The 23016-nt window shown below is 42.6% G+C and overlaps 1 protein-coding gene across 1 annotated transcript in view; it reads right to left on the reverse strand.

Moving 5' to 3' along the window:
- VAT1L (vesicle amine transport 1 like) overlaps window positions 1-16851 on the reverse strand; it is a 64098-nt gene extending 47247 nt beyond the window's left edge. The window contains exons 1-3 of the mRNA XM_056361132.1: window positions 16409-16851; window positions 9831-9960; window positions 5641-5856 (exon numbers count right to left, since the gene is read on the reverse strand). Coding sequence (XP_056217107.1) covers window positions 5641-5856; window positions 9831-9960; window positions 16409-16638 — 576 coding nt within the window. The 5' untranslated portion in view covers window positions 16639-16851. The remainder of the gene's footprint in view (window positions 1-5640; window positions 5857-9830; window positions 9961-16408) is intronic.
- Window positions 16852-23016: the final 6165 nt, after the last annotated feature.

Below are 23016 nucleotides of genomic sequence, written 5' to 3' on the forward strand. Positions count from 1 at the left end.
AAGGAGCACGTCCACGGCTTTAGAGGCATTCAGCGGCACAGGGCAGCTCAGCGTCAACACACCCTGTCTGGCTTTAAGCGAGATAGCCTGGGTACTTAAAGCAGCCCAGGCTTGGTTACACAGAGCTCTGTGTGAGCTGATTTATTCCCTTCCTTGGCTGCTAGAGATGAAATAAGAGGAAAGCACTTCATCAAACGCAAGAACGGCTATGAACTGCTAATACAAAAATAGCAAGCGCAGTCCTGGGAGGTGCTGAGTGAAAATTTCAGTGAAGTGGGAAGTATTAATGACATTGTACAGTATGCCGGCCAGGGCCATCAAAGTGCAGAGTAAATTCTAATTACTCACATTCAGGAAGGACTGACTCAAACACAAGAGTGCTGTTTAATGTGCTCCTACCTGCTAGGTGCAGGCAGACCTAAATTCAGCCTACCCATACAATGTTTAAAAGGATCAGGGATGCTGTGAGACCTATTTTAAAAGGCTCTGGCTTTCATAGCAGCTTACTGCTGCTTTGCTGCCAACCAGCTCAGAGGCCAGGAAACACGTATGTATCTGCTTGAACCAAGGTCTGTAGGACGACCAAGGAAACTGACAACTCACCTTACAAAAAAGGGTTACGAACAAACCAACCTGCTTTCAGTCTGAAAAAAACAGGCCAAAGAGAGATTTGATTCTGAGCTTGTTTTAGCCATAAACACATACACATCACACCAAAAAGATGTGAAAGAAGTGCCCCAAGAGGAAAGAATAGCTAAGTTTAATCAATGGGCAACACTAGCAGAACAACAAAGATACATTAACTGGCCACAAACAAAGTCTGGAAACTGAGAAAGATTTCTCACTGAGCAAGACTAAGCAGAGAGAATGTGAAGAGATGAACACATAGGGTTTTTTGGGGGGAAGAAATCTGGTAATTCTCTTCAAAGGGTTCCTATATGCTGACTTGTGATAGCAGGTGACTAGATTTACTAAGGAGTGCCAGTTCTTTGTCACATAAAATATCGCTACTTCAGTGATTGCGTTTGGAACACATCCTCAAATATCTGCAATTCACGCAGGGGAGACACAATAAAAAAAGAGCGTTCCTGCCAAGCAGTAACCAGTCCTGCCAGGATGACCCAAATCTGTTGCCAAGTCAGATTTACCCTTCAAATTCAGACATGAGAGCTGTATCTGTAACTTACTCCGCTTGCACTTCTTCCGCTGCTGAGCCTGAAAGGGAAGGTCAGATCACAGCTTCAGGACACCAATCGATGCTCCTGCACAAAAGGCAGCTTAATTTTCGCATCTCTAAGACTGAAATGCTGAAGAATTGGCTAATAACTCTGCCTTGCGTCTGAGGGGTTACGTGATGAAATCGCACAATCCTGGTAAATGACCCAAGTTTTGTGCTCTAAATATTCAGATAGGAAGTACATAAAGAGCAAACAAATAAGGACATGGGCATAATGGCTGTATCTCACACATATAAATCCCTGAAAGAATTAATTTTCCAGGTAGGTATCATAGAGAGAGAGACTGCATTTATTAAAGCTAGAAGAGGTGAGACAAAAGATTTTGCTCTTTTGGTTTTTTGGTGTTTGGGTTTGTTGGGTTTTTTGGTAATACAACAGTCCTGTATTTATACTAATTCAACCAATCCAGAATACAGTTTTCAAATTTACATTATAAAGTTGCTCTTAAAGTTATTACTTTCATACAAGCCTGTGCTGTGACACGCACTGAATGCACTGACTTAAACAGACTTCATGTTAAAGAACTAATTGCTGCATACAGCAGATCAGTCCCAGCAGGGTGCATGCTACTGTTCAGTTTTCTTGGTGTATTTTCTTCAGTTGCCACTTTGCTTCACTTAAAAAAAAAAAATTTAAAAAGGCGTGGGAGTATATTTGTGAAAGGAGCTACTCCATCATTGTCTTGCAGTCATTTCCAACATTACAGCATTTTACTGCTAAGACAGGCCAATATGTGTCCTACAGTAAGTCATATGTTCTTGCACACTTGTATTTCTGAGCATTAATTTTTATGCATGGATAACAGAAAGTTTTTGAAGTTCAGTGTTAGCTGACTTCCTCCTTACTTTAGCAATTGGTTCAGAAGGACACTTAAACATTTCTGTAGCTTTATGCATTTTAATTCTACTTGTATTACACAATTTTATCTTTTGTTAATTATCAAACTGCCCTGCCACTCAATCAAACTGGTCAAGCAGAAGTGTTAAGCGTCCTGCCAAACAGAGGCCTGAAAGGGAGCGTGTAACAACCACTGTCTTGTTAGATCTTGGTCAGTAGCGGCTTGAGCAATGATAACAGAATCTCAGGGCAGAGTATTAATTTCTCATCAAAGTCTGACTGAATCATGTAACGCAGCTGTGAGCCTGTACCACGCTTTCCTAGAAGGCCCCTAAAATTTCTCCAGCCTGCTTCACTGTCCAGGTGAGAGCTGAGAGTCAGTCTCTCAACTGCCCACCCCTACCTCAAGAGCAAAAGAGGAAAACCAACCCAACCCCAAAGCAGTCCTCTTTCCAAACAATCGAGATCAACAAGCCAGCCCCAGGAAACAAAAGCAAATACAACCTTTCCTTTCAACCCCCCCTTCTAACACTGCAGCAGCGCCTCCTCTTCAGATGGAAGGCTGCAATATACCAACAGTGTCAGCAGCAGCACAGTTTGTGAGTGTCCACCTCTCTCCTCCTGGTTGAGGTGCTTCTTTACAACCAGCCACACTTCCTACCGTGAACAGGGAAGACTGCACGGTGCCCTGACCTTTCAGCTGAGTGGGTGGCAGGGAGTGTGCTCATTTGGTATATGGAACAGGATTCAAGTGTCTGTTACAGACAGGTACACGAGACTTTTTTTTCAAGATATCTTGGTGCATTTCCTTTTTTTCCTACATCATCTTCTGATGTCCCCTGGAACTTCTGGAAATAAACAAATTGACTTACCTAAAGCATCCTGTCAGACATTAAGGGATACCTTCATCTACCGATCATACCCGAGGCACAGAGGGGAAGACAACTGCTATGGTTACCTCACTACCAAAATATCTATAAACAAAAATAAGGCTGCATAAATAAACTGTCAATACATAAGTAGAGGTCCCGGAGAATTTTCCCTGTTTCCATTTATTGAAAAAGCTGCAAGATCCTCCTGAAGGAGACTGGGGAGCCAGAACAAAGAACGTCACAAACATTTATGAAGCAACAAGCTCTTTTTCAATAAACTGCCTGAAGCAGCTAAAATAATGATCTTGCATAATGAGAAAGGAACAATTACAAACTTCTAGTCCCACAGGGAGCCTATTGTCTCATTAAAGTGCTCTGGAATTTCTATGACATTTAGAAACAAACTGGACAGGTTTCCCAGTTGCTGAAAGTGGGAATGGTTGTTGTATCTATTAAAGCAACAGCACAAAAAATACCTCTTCCCATACCAGTTCTAATGCCAGTTTTCTGGTTTATTAACCAAGAACCTTGTGAAAATGATTTGTTTGATTGTGGCTGTTAAATTTTTCAAAGAATTAACAGACACTATTAGAGTGGTTTAAAGGGTAACACAAATCCCTCTGAAATCTTTATGTCTAGTTAGCAGAAAGGAAAAAATTCCATGCACCTCCAGTGATATTTCACCTGTAAGACCTATCAAGCAATGGGAAAAGACTTTCCTTCCCCGTTCTAGCTATACATGCTCTTCCCTTACAAGCAACAACAGGCTGCATGCGGCACTCTCCCCTGTGACACAGCAACAAGCTCCTGTCCTGCAGGCCAGCCAGCCCCGTCTCACTCCTAGGTACGGTCTTGTCCTGTATCACATACAGACCTTCATCAGTTTTTGGCCAACCTGACTGTTCTGCCTGCATCTCTGGTCCTTCCCTTGGAAATTCTGTTTTACTTAATTACTTAGCAGGTGATGGATCTGGTGTCTCCTTGCTCCCCTCAGAGAAGATCCACAAGCAGCCACAGCAGAGAACCAGTCAAAAACTGCTCACTGACCATCTGCAATAAAAGAGAGTAAGCCAGCAGCTCCTTACAGGAACAGCCCAGCACAGAGGTTGGGCACTAGTGAGGAAGACTACCTAAGAGTTGGTAGAGCATTAACAGTGCTTCAGGAAGAGAAGAAAGAAATAACAGAGGCAAGTGAGGTTAGAAATAGGAAGGGAAAAAGGAATAAAGACATTTAGCAAGAACACTTAACAAGGAAGATGAGTTAACTTTCTCTAGATACACGCATACGTGCAGGGATTGCAGCTGGGCGTTTCGCTCATTCTGTGTGCTCAGCCTGGGTCCGTATAGTGTCAGCTGGGCAAATGGCTTTATAGCTAAAGCTGAGCCTTCAATTCCTGCAGAATACACAGTCCCCCTGAATGTGTGGTCTCATGTTGCTTTTACAGTCCTAAATTCCACATGAAAAGATTTAATATTAAAGAACAATAAAGTCAGCCATAACGCTCTAGGTTGTACTGTGTCAAAGCATAATACGATTATAAATTCCATTCATTTACGGAAGTATTCCAAGAGGACCATTTACTGCAAGTAGGATTATCGTTAGCTAAAAATACTTTGTACAGGGAACCCATGAATTTATTCCTCTGATTACAGCCTTCTTTTATATGAGAACCTGAAAGAAGTTCTAAGGGCACAGAATTAGGGATAAGGTGTTTGGCGCTGCCCACCAGACCTCAGCAGACAACAGAATATTAATTTAGCATAAATAAGGCACCGCAGGAAAACAGAAGAGGTACTCCAATTCGAAAGGCTGAGATCTGCTAATGTTCTCAGGTTGTAAAATCTGTCTTACGGAAAAAGACTGCATAATTTCAAATGTAAACAAACAACCCTGTCAGCATCTTAATATTTTGTACAAGCTTAAATATTTTCCAAAAGGAGAGAGATTTTCTTAAAAAGTCAGCATTTTCTTTTACCAGTTCCTTGAACCATCTTTTATTTCATTGTACACCCTGGTATTCCACTGAATTCGGCCTACTGTTGTTTTGCCCATGCAACACAATGCCTCCTTACTAATAATCCAAACTATGACACGCAGCAGCCACCACTAACTCTTAACTCAGCATTTGTATATTTTCCTCAGGGTTGGCATGATAATGCTTTTCCTTACTTTTAATCTCTCTACAAAAAAGAGGGAAAAAAAGAAGAAAAATATCTTTCACAGAGAAAGCATCACGCACACTTGCACGTGGTACCTGCAGGAGTATTCCAAGAGGGCCATTTACTGCAAGGGGGATTAGTTACCTACAAATAGCTCATGCAGCGAGTGCATTTATTTATTCCTTTCATTACAGCCTTCTTTTACACAGAAGAAGTACAAGATACATAAGTTCAGGAATGCAATGTTGGGAAAACACTTGGTCCTTGATCTCTGACAACCAATTAAGAGGGTTTTGGAGGAGTTTTGGGGTAGAGTTTATTGTCACAACGTTTTTATTTCACCAAAAGCTCCTGCCAAACATTCACATCAGCGTTTTGATGGGGAAACAGACGCAGTTCCTCCCACTGCAATGCTAATACAGGGAAGTCTGATATCAAATCAAACTGCAAGGTCTGGCTCATTTCAGAAATCAAGATGCATCAGACTGCTTCAGTTACTTGGTGACAGGAAAGTAAGTAAAGTTCCAACTTACCACCCCACCTCCTGCTGAGTGAACCAGCACAGACATGCCTTCTCTTAGGTTAGCAACTTCAAAGAGCATCATGTAGGCAGTTACAAAGTTCATGGGAAACGCAGCAGCCTCAGAAAAACTCATGTCATCTGGGATCTTGTAGACAAATTCTACTGGGGTACATACTACTTCAGCCCATGCGTTGTAGTTTACAAAAGCCATGACTCTGTCTCCAATCTACAAAGAAAGAAGAAAACAACGTTGAGGATATGGCTGCAGTTGAGACTGGAGAGAGCAACCTGTAAGACCTGAAACTCTCCTGTTCAAGCTGTGGGTCACTGACTGACTGTGAAGATACCAGTGCTCCACATCTTTGGCAAAACAGCAGTTAAGCTGCTCAGCTCTGGGCTTTTACCATTTTTTTATTGTATTTGTTTAAGAAGTTCAATTTAACAAAAATACCCGAAGTTAAAGCCACCTCTTCTTTTTTGCTACACTGTGATGGAGCAGTCTTCTACCATCATTAATACAGATCACCTTTTGCTAGCAGAGCTCCTAAATAAAAAATGAGGCTGTAAGCAGTGAAAACAGCACTCTTACTGATAACAAGGAAATTTGCTTACACAAGAAAAAAAAAAAAAAGGAAAAAATATTATAATGATATTGATGAGACGCATGGAATAAAATCACATCTAAAATAATTTTCACTTTGCTTTCTCAGTCTTCACACTAATCAGAGATACTTTTCCTCTCTGTGGATTGAGAAGGGGAGGCCTTGTACTCTGGTAGATAGAACACGTGAAAGGGTTCAGAAACCACTCATTTAGAAGATAAAACCATCTGTATACACTCTCTGTTTTTATTTTCTTAGTAACTGATTCTACCAATACATTTCTGTGATTGGAATTTCTACAGCCACATGTCAGAGCAGAATTTGATCATGCAACTTCGTATCATCCACCTTAAACATAAAAAATATACCTCTGGATTCCGAGGCACTACTAAGCCTACAAAATAAACCTGTGAGGATCTGAAGAGGCAGTGAAATACTCTCTTTGAATGCAACGTTTCTTTACTCAATTTCTAAAATATACAGCAGTAATGAGTATTTCACTATGGAAAAATGAAGATTTTACGTTAATATTAGATACAATCAGCTGCTTCTAGGAACCTTTTGGAGGTCCAGGCACACCAAATTCACATGTTTGTATAATGGCCTTCATCGCAGCCTCAGATTCTTAAAGTGGAGATAGTGACTCCCCACAGATGGGCAAGAATAATAACAAGGCAGCTGGAGCTCCAAAGCTGCTGCGGGGGTACAACCAGACTTGGAAAGCAACTCTCTCATAGAAGTAGAAATTGGCCTGTGAGCAAACATTTGGCCAGTGTATATTAAACCCTTCACGGGCATGGCTCTTAAAAACTCTTGATAATGGCCTGTCACCAGCAGCACCTTTTCCCTCATCTTAGACCTCTCTGCCTTTCTGTAATACACCAAGAGAAGCAGCACCGTTACCCACTAAAGGATGGTGTCACAGTACAGTAATAAGGTAGGAACAGCGTCAAACTTCAGGTCTTGACGTTTTAACTAAAACAGCAGCTGTCCCTCTAAAATACCTTTGTGCATCTGCCTGATATTCACTATCTTACATTCTACTAATGCCCGCTAATCCTTTAGAAATACTACATGTTGTGCTTGGACTAGTTCAATGATATTCCGCAGCAATGGAGTAAAGCACAACACTTTTACCTTCAGGCAAACGTTTATAGCACAAGCACATTTTGGTCTCCCGAGTACTTGTCATCACTTTGGCACTGGGATATCACAGGTTTGCTAAAAGCTAGGGTGCTGCTGACAGTTCTGAAGGGTTTGTCTCTTTGCGAATGAGGATGCTTAAACAGAACTGTCATTCCAATTTCACCAAGATGACTCCTCCTTTTGAAAAACACATTCAAATTAACAATGCCTCACTGGTAACCGCTCTGTGGTTCCCTTTTGCTGTTAGAGAAGCACCTAAAATCTAGTCTGCTAGGATTAACTAGTGAAGATGTTAATATGGCCTATATCCTTGCAAACAAGCATAAATGTTTACCAAAATGAATGCAGAGAAGTCCCTTTTGTTGAGACTTTCAATCCCAAGGGATTTTTTAGCAATAATAAATTCCATATTTTACCACAAACACTATAAAGAGCTTGGCCATCATGTCAGATTAGGCCTTAGCTCCTGAGAAACATCCCCATAACTAGAAAGATCAGGCCTGATACATCTCAGCTCAGCAGAAATCAGCTTTTTATTTTAATGGAGAAGGAATAGGTATTACACCATTACTCCATAAAAAAAAGGCTTTCCTTCAACATAAAATCTGTTCTTACACATTGCTGTCAAAGTGGACTGCCATTCAGTGCTGTCACTTGTCATACAGTAATGCAATCACAGCAAATTAAGATGATAAATGGCTGGCAGTATCAGGTAGTACAGACTAAGGGTCTGTAAGACACGTTTTTCCAAAGCATGAAATACCCACAACTTTAACGTGGCTCGAACTGGGACTGATCTACAGAGGGAAAGAAGGTCAGAAGATGCACGGTGTGTTCTTTACCATTCCTATGGACAGTGATAACAGCATCTGTCAAGGAGACCACAGGCAGGCATCTGGCATGCTCCTATTCTGTGCAAGAAATCCATACAGAAACCGACAAAACATTCTTCCGTCTTCCCCATGGCACATTCTCTCATTAATGGGTTCAGACAGCAGTTATTCTGAGTGTCAACTCTTCTTCGAGATCACTCAAACACTGCCACAGCTATGCAGATTATATGCAAAAAATTAAATACCATGGCTTATTTCAATTTCAGGGAGTAGACCAGACACAAACACGTTCTATAATCAGAACAAAGATAAAACTTTAAAAGAGACACAGTATATTCAGCCAGGTGCAATGTTATTCCAACAAGCACCATATGCTGTAGCCTCATGATGCCCTTCAAAAGTAGCAAGAACTTTTACACTGAGAATGCTGATCTAGAGCAGAGTCTTTCAATGCCCGTTTCATAGAATATTCTTTGATACGGAGCCTAACTGTAAACCACAGATACTAGAGTGGAACAACTGAAGCAGAGATTTCCAGACAGCAAAGTTATTTTCAGTTACTGTTTGTCAGAAAAAAACATTGGAAGATTTTGACTTGTTTCAAGGCAGATATGGGGCAGGAGGAGGTAAGTAGAGAAGTATCCTAAGAAAATCTCATCACTGAGACCCTACTAGAAGCTAAATTGACCATTATCTTCACTCAACTGAGAAATTTTACAGCTCTTCTAGAAGAAGCAAAATGTTACCTTTAAATAAACATATTTTAGGTAATTGCCTTCTTAAGATCAAGATACAGTAAGAATTCAAAAAATGTAATTACTTGGTGACATGACTGACTCAGCTAAGATAGGATTGACATGCATTAATGCAGTTTTTATTTCAAAATTTTCCCATCTACTTAGGAAATAAAGTGCAACATTGGAGGGAATACAGATGTTTAACATCAATAATGGAATAGGAGATAGGACAGAATGCTGTTTATATCTAGTAAGAGATACCACAGAGTACATAATACTAATTCTAACCAGTTAAGAAAGCTTTATTATATACATTAACTATTTGCCATTTATCACTATTCTGTTAGGTAAAATAGAACCTTTCCCCGAGCGATCAGCGTTATATACCCAGAACCAGGGTCCCAATTTTATCTGCGTCTCATGAATACACATGGTTGTAAGAAACAATGCTTATTGTAGATGGGGGTCTCATTAACTCAAAGTCAAAAACTGGAAATAGAATCAGCAGCACATGGGCTTTGAGGAACAGAGCAACAATGGCAGCAAACATGGCCAAGAAAAGAAACTTAACAAGTTAATTCAATTTGTTTTACTTTCTTAAAGCACATCAGTCATGATTTCCAGTTCCTATTTAGCCATCAGGATATGCACATGGCACAAGCGGCTTTTCAGGAAGGATTTGAAGGAGACAACAGTGGTAGCTTTAGAAACTAATTTAAAGGTCATTCTCATGCTTGGGAAGCAGCAAGGAAATATTGCCCTTTCAAATCTCAACAGGGTTGTGAAGGCTGCTGTTGCTGGCAGACCAGAAGGGATTAGGGACAATGTACTCAGTGAACTGGTGATTGCATAGTCTTGCTCTGAAAATAAAGAAAATATTACCTCAAATCCTTTCACGCTATCTCCAAGAGCTTCTACAATTCCAGAGCATTCAAATCCAGGAACAAGTGGCGTCTTAGGAGGGTTGTCGATATTCCCCTGTCGCACCATCAAATCAATAAAGTTCAAACCACTGCAAGACACAGCAAAAAAATAAAATCAAGACTATTACCATAGATCAAAGCAGAGGAGGAAAACTTGACCTGAGTGATGGGAAAGCCAGAAAACTTTCAGGGCAGCATTAAAAAACTGGACTCTACATCATATGAGGGACCCAGCAGACATTCACACTCCTCATGCGTGGAACGGACTGACTACGCTGTGCTGTACTGGCCTCGGGCAGAAGAGTACACGTGCAAGACAAGCACATCTGTTATTAGCCCCAAAGCTTACAAGCCTGTTTAGAAGTCACACATAGGAATTCACAAAGGGCATTTCAAAATTCAGCACAGTGAAACGTTATGATTACTACACATGCAGCACTAGCTGGCAAGTAAACCCAGTTCCATTTCAGAAGTTCATTTCACACCAAACCTCAGACGTTACAGATGTCCTAGGCCAAGAACAACCTGATGGAACTGCCCTACCTCTGATGTGACTCCAGGAACGAATCTTGTATTCATCCCAGGAGGGAGTCCAACCTTTGACATGAACTTATTAAGTATCAGATAGGCTGTTGCTTTAGAACTCTTCCTCCTGGATCACTTCTGTACACTTTTGCAAAGGTTAATTAGGTCTTTGGAGCCCTCAGTGTTGCTGGTCAATAAAAAAAAATTCAGGCCTTCCCCTGTAGTCTCAGTTTTGAAAAACTCTTGAAGCATCTTTCCTTTTATCTTTCACCTGCTATCCAATTCTATTAAGTAAAATTTTGTGAGTTTCTAGGCAGCCACAAGAAAAAAAACCCAAAAAGCAACCAAAAAAGGTACCATTTATCTACTATGTGTGTATACTGACTACTGGCACAAATGCCATACACAGTTAAAACTTCTAAAACACCTAAATAGCTAAAATATACTTCAGCATTAATCCATTTTTCCAAAACACAGCCCTGGATCTGTTAGCCAAAACTGCTCCATAACTAACTCCCCTGACTCTATGACAGCAAGCCCTACTCATGCGTATGATATCAGCAACTCCTTGGGTGCATAAAATTACTGATGTGCACAAGTACTTGTAAGATGGAGCGGAGCTTTAGTCAGATACCAGTCAAGACACAAACAGATTGAACAGACCCAACAAACAAGACAGAGTAGACATGCAGTGTAAGCACAAAGACAAGACAGCATTCATGAGACGCAGGTCTTGGGGGGGGGGGGGGGGGGTAAAAAAAAAAAAAAAAGGAAATCCCACCAAATGTAATTATTTGTAATTGTGGTGGAGGGTTTAAGAGCAACCTGAATCCCCAACTGTTAACTCTGTAGAAGCAAGATTATAATCATTTTTTGAAATCATGACTTTGACAATCTAGCTTGATACACTCAGGATAAAAAATTAATAATAATAATAATAATAATAATAATAATAATAATAATAAATCCAACCAAAAAATTCCCAACATGCTCATATGCAAAGCTCATAATGTTAACCATACATAAGGTTAGCAGGGGCTTAGCACAATTAAGCTGGGAGCTTTCAGATGATTTTGGAAAGGCCACTTCTTATCCAGTGGCTCAGTCCACCTCCTACATCACCACTGTTGATAATGAAAGAGAATAATGTTGATAATGAAAGAGAAATTCCAATGCCTGGAAGGCACTTATTTGGGGGCAAAAAACCCAACAAAACAAACAAACATAAAAACACCAAAACCAAAACACACCGCAAAACCAAAACCACCACAACATAACTGGTGGCAAGCACTATCTGTGTACATTAACTTCGGTGATGATCTTTCGAATACATCTTTCCATACTGTGGACATTTTACAAAAAGCTAATTTTCTACACGCTTGCAAGAAAGGGCAGCTGGAGGCAGAACTGTGATGCAGAAACCTATGTAGGAACATGCACCATGATGTCATAGCAAGGAGGCAACAAGGGATGGATGGATATGGCAAAGGCCATAGCTATCTGATAATGACATAAGATTACAAATACATTATTGCAGCTCTTTCAAGAGACATTCATTCTTACAAAATAACTTGTTAGTTTTTGAAAGGGCAAATACTCAGTTTTGCGTCTAACAACATATAAACAAAGGCAGCAATATCAAGTAAAACAGAGTTCATCTCTATTACAAAGAACTTGCAAGACTTGATACCGGAACAGGTGTGATAAGGAAAGAAAAAGGTATTACATACCTTGTGTATTTAAGTCACATGTTTTTATCATTTTATTGATATGTTATTATATATTGATAGAATATATATTAGATACAAAGAAAATACTGATATTATATATATATACTAGCCAGAACATAGAGTGTTGATCGGCATTGCTAATCACTTTCCAGAGAGTTTCTTCCTTCATTTCATCTTTAGTCTCTTATACGTATACATGTTGTCACACCCCTGTTACTGATCTCAAACGTGCATTTGTCCCACTCTTCACTTTCAAATAAGGACAGAAATAAGTTGTTTTATTTTGTCTGCCAAATTTGACCAACCCTTATCAACACCCATAGACCTGAAAGCACAATTAAGCTGTATGGTAAAACCAGCATTTTTTTTTTTCTTTCAATGACCTGGAGAGCCCAAAGATGAATGGCTGGTTTAGTAACTACCTCCAAGACACCCAATCTTACCAAGTCCTTCACTGAGATTCAACCTACAGCATACACAGAAAAAGGAAAGCCTAGCTGCACAGAACGACACAAGAAAATGTGTCTCATGAGGAGTGATGGTTTTAGAAAAGAAGTACAATTCATTTCTTGTACTGGGTACAGACCAGCATAGCCTGTTCTGGTGTGCGGCAAGAGAAAGTGACTTCTGAACTTTACGTAAGGGCATGTGCAGAGGGAGAAGTGTAAATGCAAAGGGATCCTGCGGCAAAAAGTGCACAATTTCTCGCAGTCTGTGTTTTTAATCCTAAATCAAGAGCTGGATGCAGATGAAGACGGGGAAGGATATGAATTACCAAGATCAATACATTGACATAGGGGTTCTGCAAGAACCATTCTGTGAAAGAGCAGGGATATTGGTGTGAACCACATGGACTATGTTACCTGTGTATAACTGGAGGCAGAGATTATCAAACATAGAAGTACCTCTGAATTTAACTTTCTAAGTCTGCAATGCTCTGCCTTTCCACCAATTTTGAGGATCTTGAATACTATTTTCTGTACTTATGGTTTAGCTTTGCTGCACTTTATTTTTTTTTTTAACTGTGGAAAGTCCTGCAAATAGAAAGCTGTATTCCAGACCTCTTTCACCATCAGACATCAGCCTGGTTCTCCTTGCTCTGTCCCATGCACTCCAGGATGCTCAACACCTTCCACTGCAAAAGACCAAATCATGCAGGCCATCCTTCACACTTTCGTATGGAGAGGTGCTGCTTTTGACCCATCTTACTTATTTCATTGTAAGACTGCACTGAAGTTAATTACAGAAGTTCACAAAATACAACAGAGTGAATAAGAGGACCACTGAGTTTTACATTCTTAAAATCCTTTCCCTTACCCCTGGCCCGCCAAATTCCTGACAATCTCTAACAAAAAAAGGGGGGGTGGGGGTAGACAAAGGTTTAAAATGGTCAGATCCTACACTTTTTTCCCAGAAACACCCACAGTACATGAACAAGGCTGCCTTTAAGAACAAAACTGATACACCGTCCTCTACTCTGCTATACTTGGGATTTCTATGATTTGCTACCAGTTTTTCAAAGCACTGTTATCTCACAATCGGAGTCAGAAGGGTCACTTCTGCCTCATTCCTCATGACGCACACATATAGCGGCACAAAGAAGAAATAATCGTAACAGAGAAAAGAAAAATAAAGGGGGTAATTACAGGATACCATTCCTTACTCACACACCCTATCTGAAATACTTCTTTGGTTTGTTCTAGCTACTTGTCTAAACAAACACAGCAATTTCAACTGCTTTGTCATTATCAATCAAAAATTATTTCAGGAAATATGCTGAAGCTGTGACTCAACTTGGACATCGATGGCTGTTCCATTTCTTAGTCACTGAATGAGGCTAACACATGACTCATCTCAGCTGACACATTTTCAATTGGATCATTGATATTCCAGACCTTCAAAAGAATTATTCATCTGGCTTAGCACTAACAGCAACGTATCCTCCATCTCCTCCATTTATAGTACCATACTACAAAACATATGCATACAATTCAACAGGTGTATACATATGATTCAACTGGTTTCATCCCCCAGTAAATGCAGAGATTCCACAGAACTTGCACTTACTACTGATACATACTATTTATCATGCGTGCACACGTTCTTAGATTATTTTTCTCCATCAACTTGTGGAGAAAAATAATCACCATCTATAATGATGGTCAACTGCAAAACTGTTTCAACTAAGAACATAATTTGACATCAATATGCCTTTCTAGAGCAGCCCATCTTTGGTGCGTTCAGCACCGCACGCATTAACACGTGCGTACTACACCGGGCAAAGCCAAGACATTTTTCTCACTCAGTCTCCCAGACTAGACCGCAAGTCCATCATCATCTTGATCAACCTTCCACACTTCCAGACTTGGGTCAAGAAGATCAGCAAATTGATTTTGCCTTCCTTGGAAGCGCACTTCGGTGCCCTGATCGCATTTCAGCCTTGTGGCCGTTTCCAGCCAGGAATGACGAGCAGATGCTACACAGCCTACAGGCTCCTCTGGCATGATGGGAAGCTTCCAAAACACACACAGTACTGTGCAACCTGGCAATAACTATGAAGCAGTTGAGTGGGTCTACTGATGTCAAACAGCAAGCATGCAACTTGCACAGTTCACTAGTGATAACGTAACCCTGGGAAGCAACTGTAGTTGTAGCAGAGCTGAGTATTTCTATTTTGCAGCCAAGTGTTCCTTCGCAGGTAACTTGCTATTTGTGATACTATTGTTTTGATGAAAGTGGAATTCACAGAGGTACTGGAGCATGCTGTAACCCCCTCAGACATTTAAAGGACTATGTCTGCATGCTCAGAACATTTTAAGTTTTGCATGTTAAACTTCTGTTAACTCAATAGCTGGGGAAAAAATCACTTAGAAAACAACACAGCCTATTCTCAAATGGAATTACAGCCCTGCTTGACAGAAAGATGAGCTATCTAACAGCTGCTATGCTACCGTTACTACTTCTATTCACCTAGCAAGGAATTTCTTGCATTATCCATTGCGAATAGTAAAGAAAAAAAAAAAAAAAACACAAATGAGAATGCAAAAAATCTCAGCCCTTCATTTATTAGTCTTTATTCAGACTGATGGATACCACCATTTTACCATGGGCAACGCCTTGTGAGGGGAGCAAAATACTCACACAGGTCACAAACCTTTACGATCCCCATTAAGCCCAGGCCAGAAAGCCCAGTGTCTGAACAGGCCAAGATATTCAGCTGCATTAACCTACCAGAATATGCCAGGATCTGAGGTACATGCACTGGATAAATTGGTACAAACAAGCTCACTGTCCCATACCAGCATAGTTTTTAATGCAAGTTACTTCTAAAAGAAACAACTCGGCCTTCACCTTGGAAATTATCTTCTGGAAGCACCATGTTTTCACATAGCAGAAGAGGACAACAAAAGATAAATCGCTGCCTAGGCAAAACTGGTTAAGTCTTTGGTACACATCAACTTGTGCACTAAGATCCTAACGTTGCTTCTGTCACTTAAAAAAAAATAATCCTATTTTCATGAAGGAACATGTGCACTGAGAACCAGCTATCTAGGAAGAACAGTCTGCTCCAATTATCTGGGGAAAAAAAAAAATAAAATTAGCCTTCTAGGAAAGCTCGTTTTGGGATGCTACCAGATCGCTAGCCACTTGTCAGCCGGGCACAGGCATTAAGCACTAAGTTATCCTCAGCTTCAGCTCTGCTGGCACACCAGCTCCGGAGGAAAACGATCCCGACCGAAGTAAGTGATTCCCAGGAGGAAAATAACGGCCAGCACCAGAGGGGTAAGGGGCAGGTGCTGAGCAACACACACAGCCGGGCACCCGCATTTCTCGGGAAGCGCACGCCACCCTGAGCCCTGCTGGCTCTTCCCCCCATTTCTCCCTGCCGGTACCGTGAACATCAACGACTTTTTTTAGTATTTTTTTTTCTTCACTGCTGCTGCCGCCAGCACGCCGCCCGCCGCCCGCCCCGCACGGCTCCGCGGGGGCTCCGCGCCGCGCCCGGGGGCAGCGAGCGGCGGCGGCGGCCCCAGCGGGGCTCCCGCCGCGGGGGAAGCCACAAGTGAGGGAAGTTGGCGCAACGGCCGCCCGCCCCGGGGCTCGCCCCGCGCCCCGGCATCCCCCGCCCGCCGCCCCCGCGCCCTGCCGAGGCCCGGGGAGCCCCGCTGCGGGGAGAGGCGGCCGCGGCGGGGCAGCCCCCGGCCCCCGCCCGCCCGAGGGGGCCCCCGCCGCCCCGCCACCGCGCCCCGAGCGAGGGAGAGGGCGAGCGGCGATACTGGACCAGGCTTTGACGCGGATCTTCAGCTCCCCCTCCTGCGGCTCCGGCATGGCTTTCTTGGACACGCGGAGCTTGTTGAGCCCGCCGAAGGCGGACAGCACCACGGCTCTCATCTCCTTCGTGTCCCCAGCCCGCAGGCTGCCGGCGGCGCTGCCCTCGGCGCCTTCCTTGCCGCCCTCCTTCTCGATCATCTGCTCCGTCTCCTCCGCCCGCTGCGCTCCCTCCTTGGCCATGGCGGGGCTGCGGCGGCGCGGCTCCCGCCGGCTGCTCCTGTGCGAGGCGCGGTGCCGCCGTGTGGAATGGCCGCGGGCGCGGCGCGGAGCGGCACGGAGCGCTCGGCCCGCCCGCCGCAATGCACCGACTAGCGGCGCAGCGCCATCCGCCGCCCCGGCGCGGAGGGAGGCGGCCCCGCGGCGCCCCTCGCGGGTGCCCTGCCCGGGCCCGGCCGCGGCGCGGGAGGCGAGGGGCCGCCGGCGGCGTCGTGAGGGCGCGCCCGGGCCGCCGCCGCGCTGAAAATCGCACCTGTCGGCCGGGCGGGGCCCGCGCTCCCCGGAGGCGGCCTGGGGCGGCCCCGCGCCCGGCTGAGGGGCTGCCGAGGTGGGGCGCAGCCCCGCGCCTCAGGGCTGGGGCGGGCGGGAGCCGAGCGCCCGGGAGCCGGCGGCCGCGGCCTGCCCTTGCCCCCTCCCCACCGAGCGGGGACCGCGGCCGGCGGCGCTCCCCCCCGCGAGGCGAAGCTCAAAAATGCCCCCACCGACGCCCTGGTCTCACGCCCGGGGCACAGCCCGAAGCCCCCGGGCGGGCGGCTGGGCAAGCTGGGGCAGGGGAGAGGCTGCCAAACCAGGCCGGGCTCCCTCAGACGCCCCCATCCCTTCCGCGCCCCACCTAAGGGCATGGCTGCTTAAAGCTCCCTTCAGGTGACGACGCCTTGATCCCTGCTGGGGCCCGGGGGCACACCATCGCCCCTTCCCTGTCGTCCCGAAGCATTTCTCGGGGCCAGCTGGGTGAACACCCCTAGCGCCAGGAAAACCACACAAGTGGCTGTTGCCTCACGCCTGACACACGCACCCACAGGCAAGACCCGAGCCCGCAGCACCGCTGTACAGCACATTTAAGCCTTTATACAACTGGTTTTCATCCTGGTGATGGATGCCGGCATTTGCTGGTTTCTGCAGGGAGCTTACTCCTTTCATGCGAGCTCAGGGTGTGCTGTAAGACATCCAGCAGCTGGAGCTTCCTGGGACCAGCCTGGTCTAGGGGGACCTAATGAGGCGCAGGCATCGGCCACTTAGAATCACACAATCACAGAATCATTTAGGTTGGAAAAGACCTTTGAGATCATCGGCTCCAACCGTTAGCCCAGGACTGCCAAGCCCATCACTAAACCGTGTCGCTAAGCACCGCAGCTATGTGTTTTTTAAACACCTCCAGGATGGTGATTCCACCACCTCCCAGGGCACGCAGCTGTGTTGGTGAGGGTGGGTGCCTGCAGCCTCACCTGTGACAGCTGAACGTGGATTTTGGGGGGATCACTAGTTGTGGTTCCACGGGTGTCTAAATTCTGCCTGCTGAGTTCAGTATGAGATGCCTTCAACAGTTTGTTGTCGGCCCCCTCGGTCTCAATAAATGCACTTCTTACATGCCTAAAATTTTGCGTGTAAATACATGGATTTATGGAGTTCCGAAATTCCTCGCAGCATGCTGTGTGTACAGTGAGTGTTGCTGCAGACCTCTTTGTGGATACAGTTCCCCCATCACCTTCCCGGCAGCAACTGAGTTCTTCTGAATAATTCTCAGGACCTTTCTGAGTCATGGTAGGGATTATCACCACCACCTCTTTGGGCTGTGGATTTGCTGCGGTCTGCGTTCCTTGATTTCACAATATGCTTTTACTTCATCTTGAGTTATGTATTCAGTGTGTTGTATTTAGACGAAGCAAAAAAACTTGGAAATGTTTTAGCTATAACAAGTAGTGAGCTAAAACATGTTCATTCGCGTTAACGAAGTGAGATGGTGGAGGAATGGACACAGTTTTCGTACTTCTTTGTACTTGGTATGTGACACTTTTTGGTTTATTCTGTCTAGTCTGTAAAAAGTTTGCAGACAAAGTATTTTTTAAAGCCCATTCCTGAGAATTTGTCATCTAAGCCTGTCATAATTGAAGCAGTAAACAAATACATGTTAGGAGCAGAGGAGAAGGAGAACTAGCCACAGGGAGGCTGCACTTGCTTCATTATCTCAAGAAGTTCAAACAGATTTTATCACAAGCGTAGCCTGATGCCTCAGACACCTCTTACGTTGTCCTTGAGGTATGTTTTGGACAAAGATTCAAAACCAGCTCATTAACACCATCGAGAATTTTCTGCGTGAGGTGTTACAGCGGTGCCGTCCCCTTCATTCCAAGTAACAGCTGTGGAGGGATCTAACTGTTGTAAAGGTCAGGAAGCTGGTTTTCCCCCTTGCTCCCCTGGCGATACTGTGACTATTCCTTTCCCTGTTCCCTATACTCGGCTAATTCGGTGCTGTAACAGTGAATACAAAGTTCTGTCACTTTAGATCTGGCCATTTGAATGCATGACCAGGCGGGCAGCAGCTGAATAAAGAATAACACGCATTTGACTCCAAATGATTCACTCAGCTGGCATCTTATTACAGTTCTAACTCGAATGGCAAAGTGCAGAATGACTGGGGAAAGCAAAGCAGGTAGCATATGTCAACTAAGTGAAATCCAGAGTAATGAAGAGGCCGTGGGGCAGCTCACGTGCATCACTCCAGCGGTCTGAAATGCCCAAAGAAGTGAAGCTGGACCTTTAGACTGCATTTGTTTTGCATTGGTTTGCCTGCTGCTGTAGTCCTGGTTTATGCTGATGGCTTGGGAGTTTTCTGACTGACCGTACCCATAGCGATTTAAAGCTGTCTCTATTCCTCTTTGGTCCTGAACCAAAAGTAATTTACTCTGAGTGATTTAATTGTGTACTGTTTGCACATTAAAATGATTGAAGGATGGCCACTGTCTAGAAACAGGACGTGCTGCGTACAGTAGAACCAGTACTTGCACACATCAGTTGTGGCAGCTGAGTTAACATGTAGCAGATATTTTTGCATAATCCTGATTCCCGTATTTTGATTTAATCATAACCACTTCTTTAAGAATATTAGATGATGCAGTACAGAAGCGTACGCCAAGATGTAAAAGCAGTATTTATTCTGACAGTTGACTGTAAATTTAACCAGTCTAGAAACACTCTGTGGGATGGCCATTCGTATCACTTAAGACACCAATAAAAACATTCTAATGGTGGCTTTCTACTGACTTCAGCAGTGAGTGGATTAGACCTGTAAAAGTGAAAACATAGGACTGGATTGGGTGGGTATAGTCAGGTATGACAATATTAATGAGCATGCTGTGAGAACCTGAACAAAAGGGAGTTAAGAGTTCTTTGGTCACCATCTTTATATGCTGGTCAAGTTGGTGATATCTATTCCTTACAATAGTGATTTTTTAAAATGCTATGTACAAAAGAAAGGAAATAGAATATTGTACTTGTGGATAAATGCTAGCAGTTACAGTCAACATCTCTTCCTGATTCAGATCCTTTATTTCCAGAACACAATCACTTGTTCAGCGAAAGAACCTATGTATGACTGTATCAGGTGCAAAGTGGTCTTCTTCACAGATGTTGCTTTGAGGGTTCACGTCTGAATTTCATGGAGGGGAACAGCCATTCAGGATAAATCTAACTGTAGTATTACATACTTCTGGAGTAAGATAGCTGAAGAAATCAAAGTTGTTACTGGAAACACAGACCATGTGGAAGATAGTCAAAAATGTAAAGTAGATTAATTCAGTTCAAGATTTCATTCTGCGCAGAGATGAAAAAAAAGCCATACCAAACCAAACAGCCCTTGGACCTTTGTGGAAAAGAACTATCCTGTATTAAATACTTACTATGTACTTGATATCAGGGGTTTTTTTGGAAGAACCATGAGGTTTCTGTTCAAAAAGGACTTGATGTCATTGTATCACTTTCCCTTTGTAGCAGAAACAACATTTAAGACCCTGAATAATGGCTAATCACTTTGCTTAAGGGAAGTAAACACATAAACAGCAAAACTAAACCCTCAGAATGGATAATATTGCATTTTTTATCTCAGTAATTTTCTCTAGGGCATAAGTCACATTTTGGCTTAGAGAATAATGTATTAAAAATATTTTTAAGCTAAATAATGTATTTTTCTAATAGTTATATATTACATCAGTAAAATCATATTGATAGATGTTCTGGCTGCTTTAATGCATAAACAGTGCAACTTTTAAGATGCTGAATTCGAAAACATTGTTTTCTTTAGAGTCTACTGTTATAAAAATCTGTTTAGTGCAGACACAGAAAATAAATCCTCAGGACTCTCTTAACTTTTCAGTCTTGTTCAACATCTTCCCCCTACAGCTTTGTGTGCTATAAAACATCCACATCGCTTGACAGACGATGCATCTTATGTATTATGTTTTAAAAGCATGTTCAGATACCTATTTCAGCTGTTGTTATAACCTACAGTCCATGACATCTCTTATCAATAGGAAAATGGTGATTCCCCCCCCTGAATCCGTGTGTGGAATGTATTAACAAAGACAGACATTTCCAAAAGAATTCCTAAGAGCATAGGATGCTAGATTTAATTGTTTGGGCCTCTAGAGGAGACCTCTATTTCCTAAGGTTAATTCACATTGAGATAATTGTTTTATTTTATTTTATCTTTGCCAGGGGCTTTCTCTTACTGGTGGAGTTATGTATCAATCATAGAAGCAATGAAGCAATTCTGTGTTTATAGTCACTGAAAAGAACTGTACATTTCCCTGCAGTAGATAGAAACAGTTTAAAGCTCCTCAGAATCATCAGGAGTAATGAAAATGTGTTGCATTTTAAATTAAAGAGGAAAAGAAATCAAAGCATTTGCATGGGATTTGACAAGGCAGATATATGCCAATATGACTTACCCTGTTGACTGCTTGGTTATAGTTTCCTTCGTTACTTTATCATTTGTCTTGTACGGAAATTATGCTCAGATAATTCAGTGATGGGTACAATAGAAATTTAAATAAATGGATCACATTATTGTTGATCAAGAAATAGTACAATTTAAGAAACTTTAAATGGATTGTGAGTTCTTTACAGCATGGTGATGATAGTCGTCAATAAACATGGAAATACCAAAATAAGCCCTTTTAACAAAGCTTCATTTAAACATTTAGTTTTGGAGCCATACCATCTATTTGTTTGGCTAACTGAATACATGGTGTAATGAAAAAAATACTGTTCAGTATCTTCGCCTGCTGTCTGTACATTCTAACAATTCTGTTGTGTTTTCTGAAAGCCCTGAATATTTTTTACACTGAAAACCCCCTCTATTATATTATTTTTTTATAGTAAAACTGAAGCTGTATATTTCCTTTTGGACTCAACTGGGACATTAAGAAAAAAAAGGTCAGAAAACAATTACAGAAATGGATAGCAAATCACAATGAGAGCAAAGTTACAGTAGGTGAGTACAAGAGTACTGTCATTGCTTAAAAGCATCACATTATTCATATGTTGTTCTTTAAGGTAATTCATAGTAAAAGTGAAGAATTACTGCACATGTTAAATCTCCTGTTGAAAGTACTGTGCTCAGTATCTGGACTGTTACATATCAGGGGATGCACATGATGCTTTATGTATGTATTCCTTCTGTGTGACTCCAGGCATTGAGAAAGAGTAATCCCACCTGGCATTTTGACTCAATTTGTTCCCAGTAATTACGGATCCAGAGTAACTTGTTAGAAGCTTGTGAAAAAATGTCTCTGAAGTTTACAACAGAGCTGAATAGTACAGAAGAATGAGAATTCAACAAATACTGAGAATAAGTTTGAAAAGCACATCCAGTTGTTATAGTGGATATATCCAGTTATTATACCGGTTACATCTGGTTGTTACCCACTGTTACAATACAGTGCACAATATCGTCAGGAACATTTGCCTGTGAATGTTGTCTTCCAGACTGATTACATCTAATAATGCAATGTATTCCTGATCAAAGTTACCTTCTACAAATTTCAAAGCTATTTTAACTTTTTGTGGCTCTTATTTTTTTCTCTTTAAGTATTTTTATGTATAGTACAGGTAGCTCCCAAGTCTGCTCAAGGAAACAAAGATGAGCTTTTAGGTTTACTAAGCTGAGGTCTGTTTTGCATATTTCTGAAGTTGCAGTGTAAGCATGCAAGATAAATGTTGCTGCTCTGGTAGTAGTGATGCTTCAAGCTTGATTTTTAACGTGCATGCATTATATTAATTTACAGCTCGTGTGAGAGCTCTGTCTCAGAACAGAATTTCTGTAAGGTTTACAATACAAAGAGTTCTTTTCCCTAAAAAACCCTTGATGAAGCTTTCAGTACCACTCTGGCTGTGCCCTCTGTGATGGTGATGGGCCTTTTGAAGAAAGGAACAGGATGCTCTCTAGCATAATTGTGTTTCCTATGGACTGTTTTATCATGGTCTGTTAATGGTCTTTTTTTCTCAGTTCCATAGCTAGTTACTGCTTTCTAACTCATTGATTTTAATAAACCAGCTGAGTGTGCT

The sequence above is a fragment of the Falco biarmicus genome, chromosome 15, assembly GCF_023638135.1.
Source record: "Falco biarmicus isolate bFalBia1 chromosome 15, bFalBia1.pri, whole genome shotgun sequence".
NCBI classification, from domain to species: Eukaryota; Metazoa; Chordata; class Aves; order Falconiformes; family Falconidae; genus Falco; species Falco biarmicus.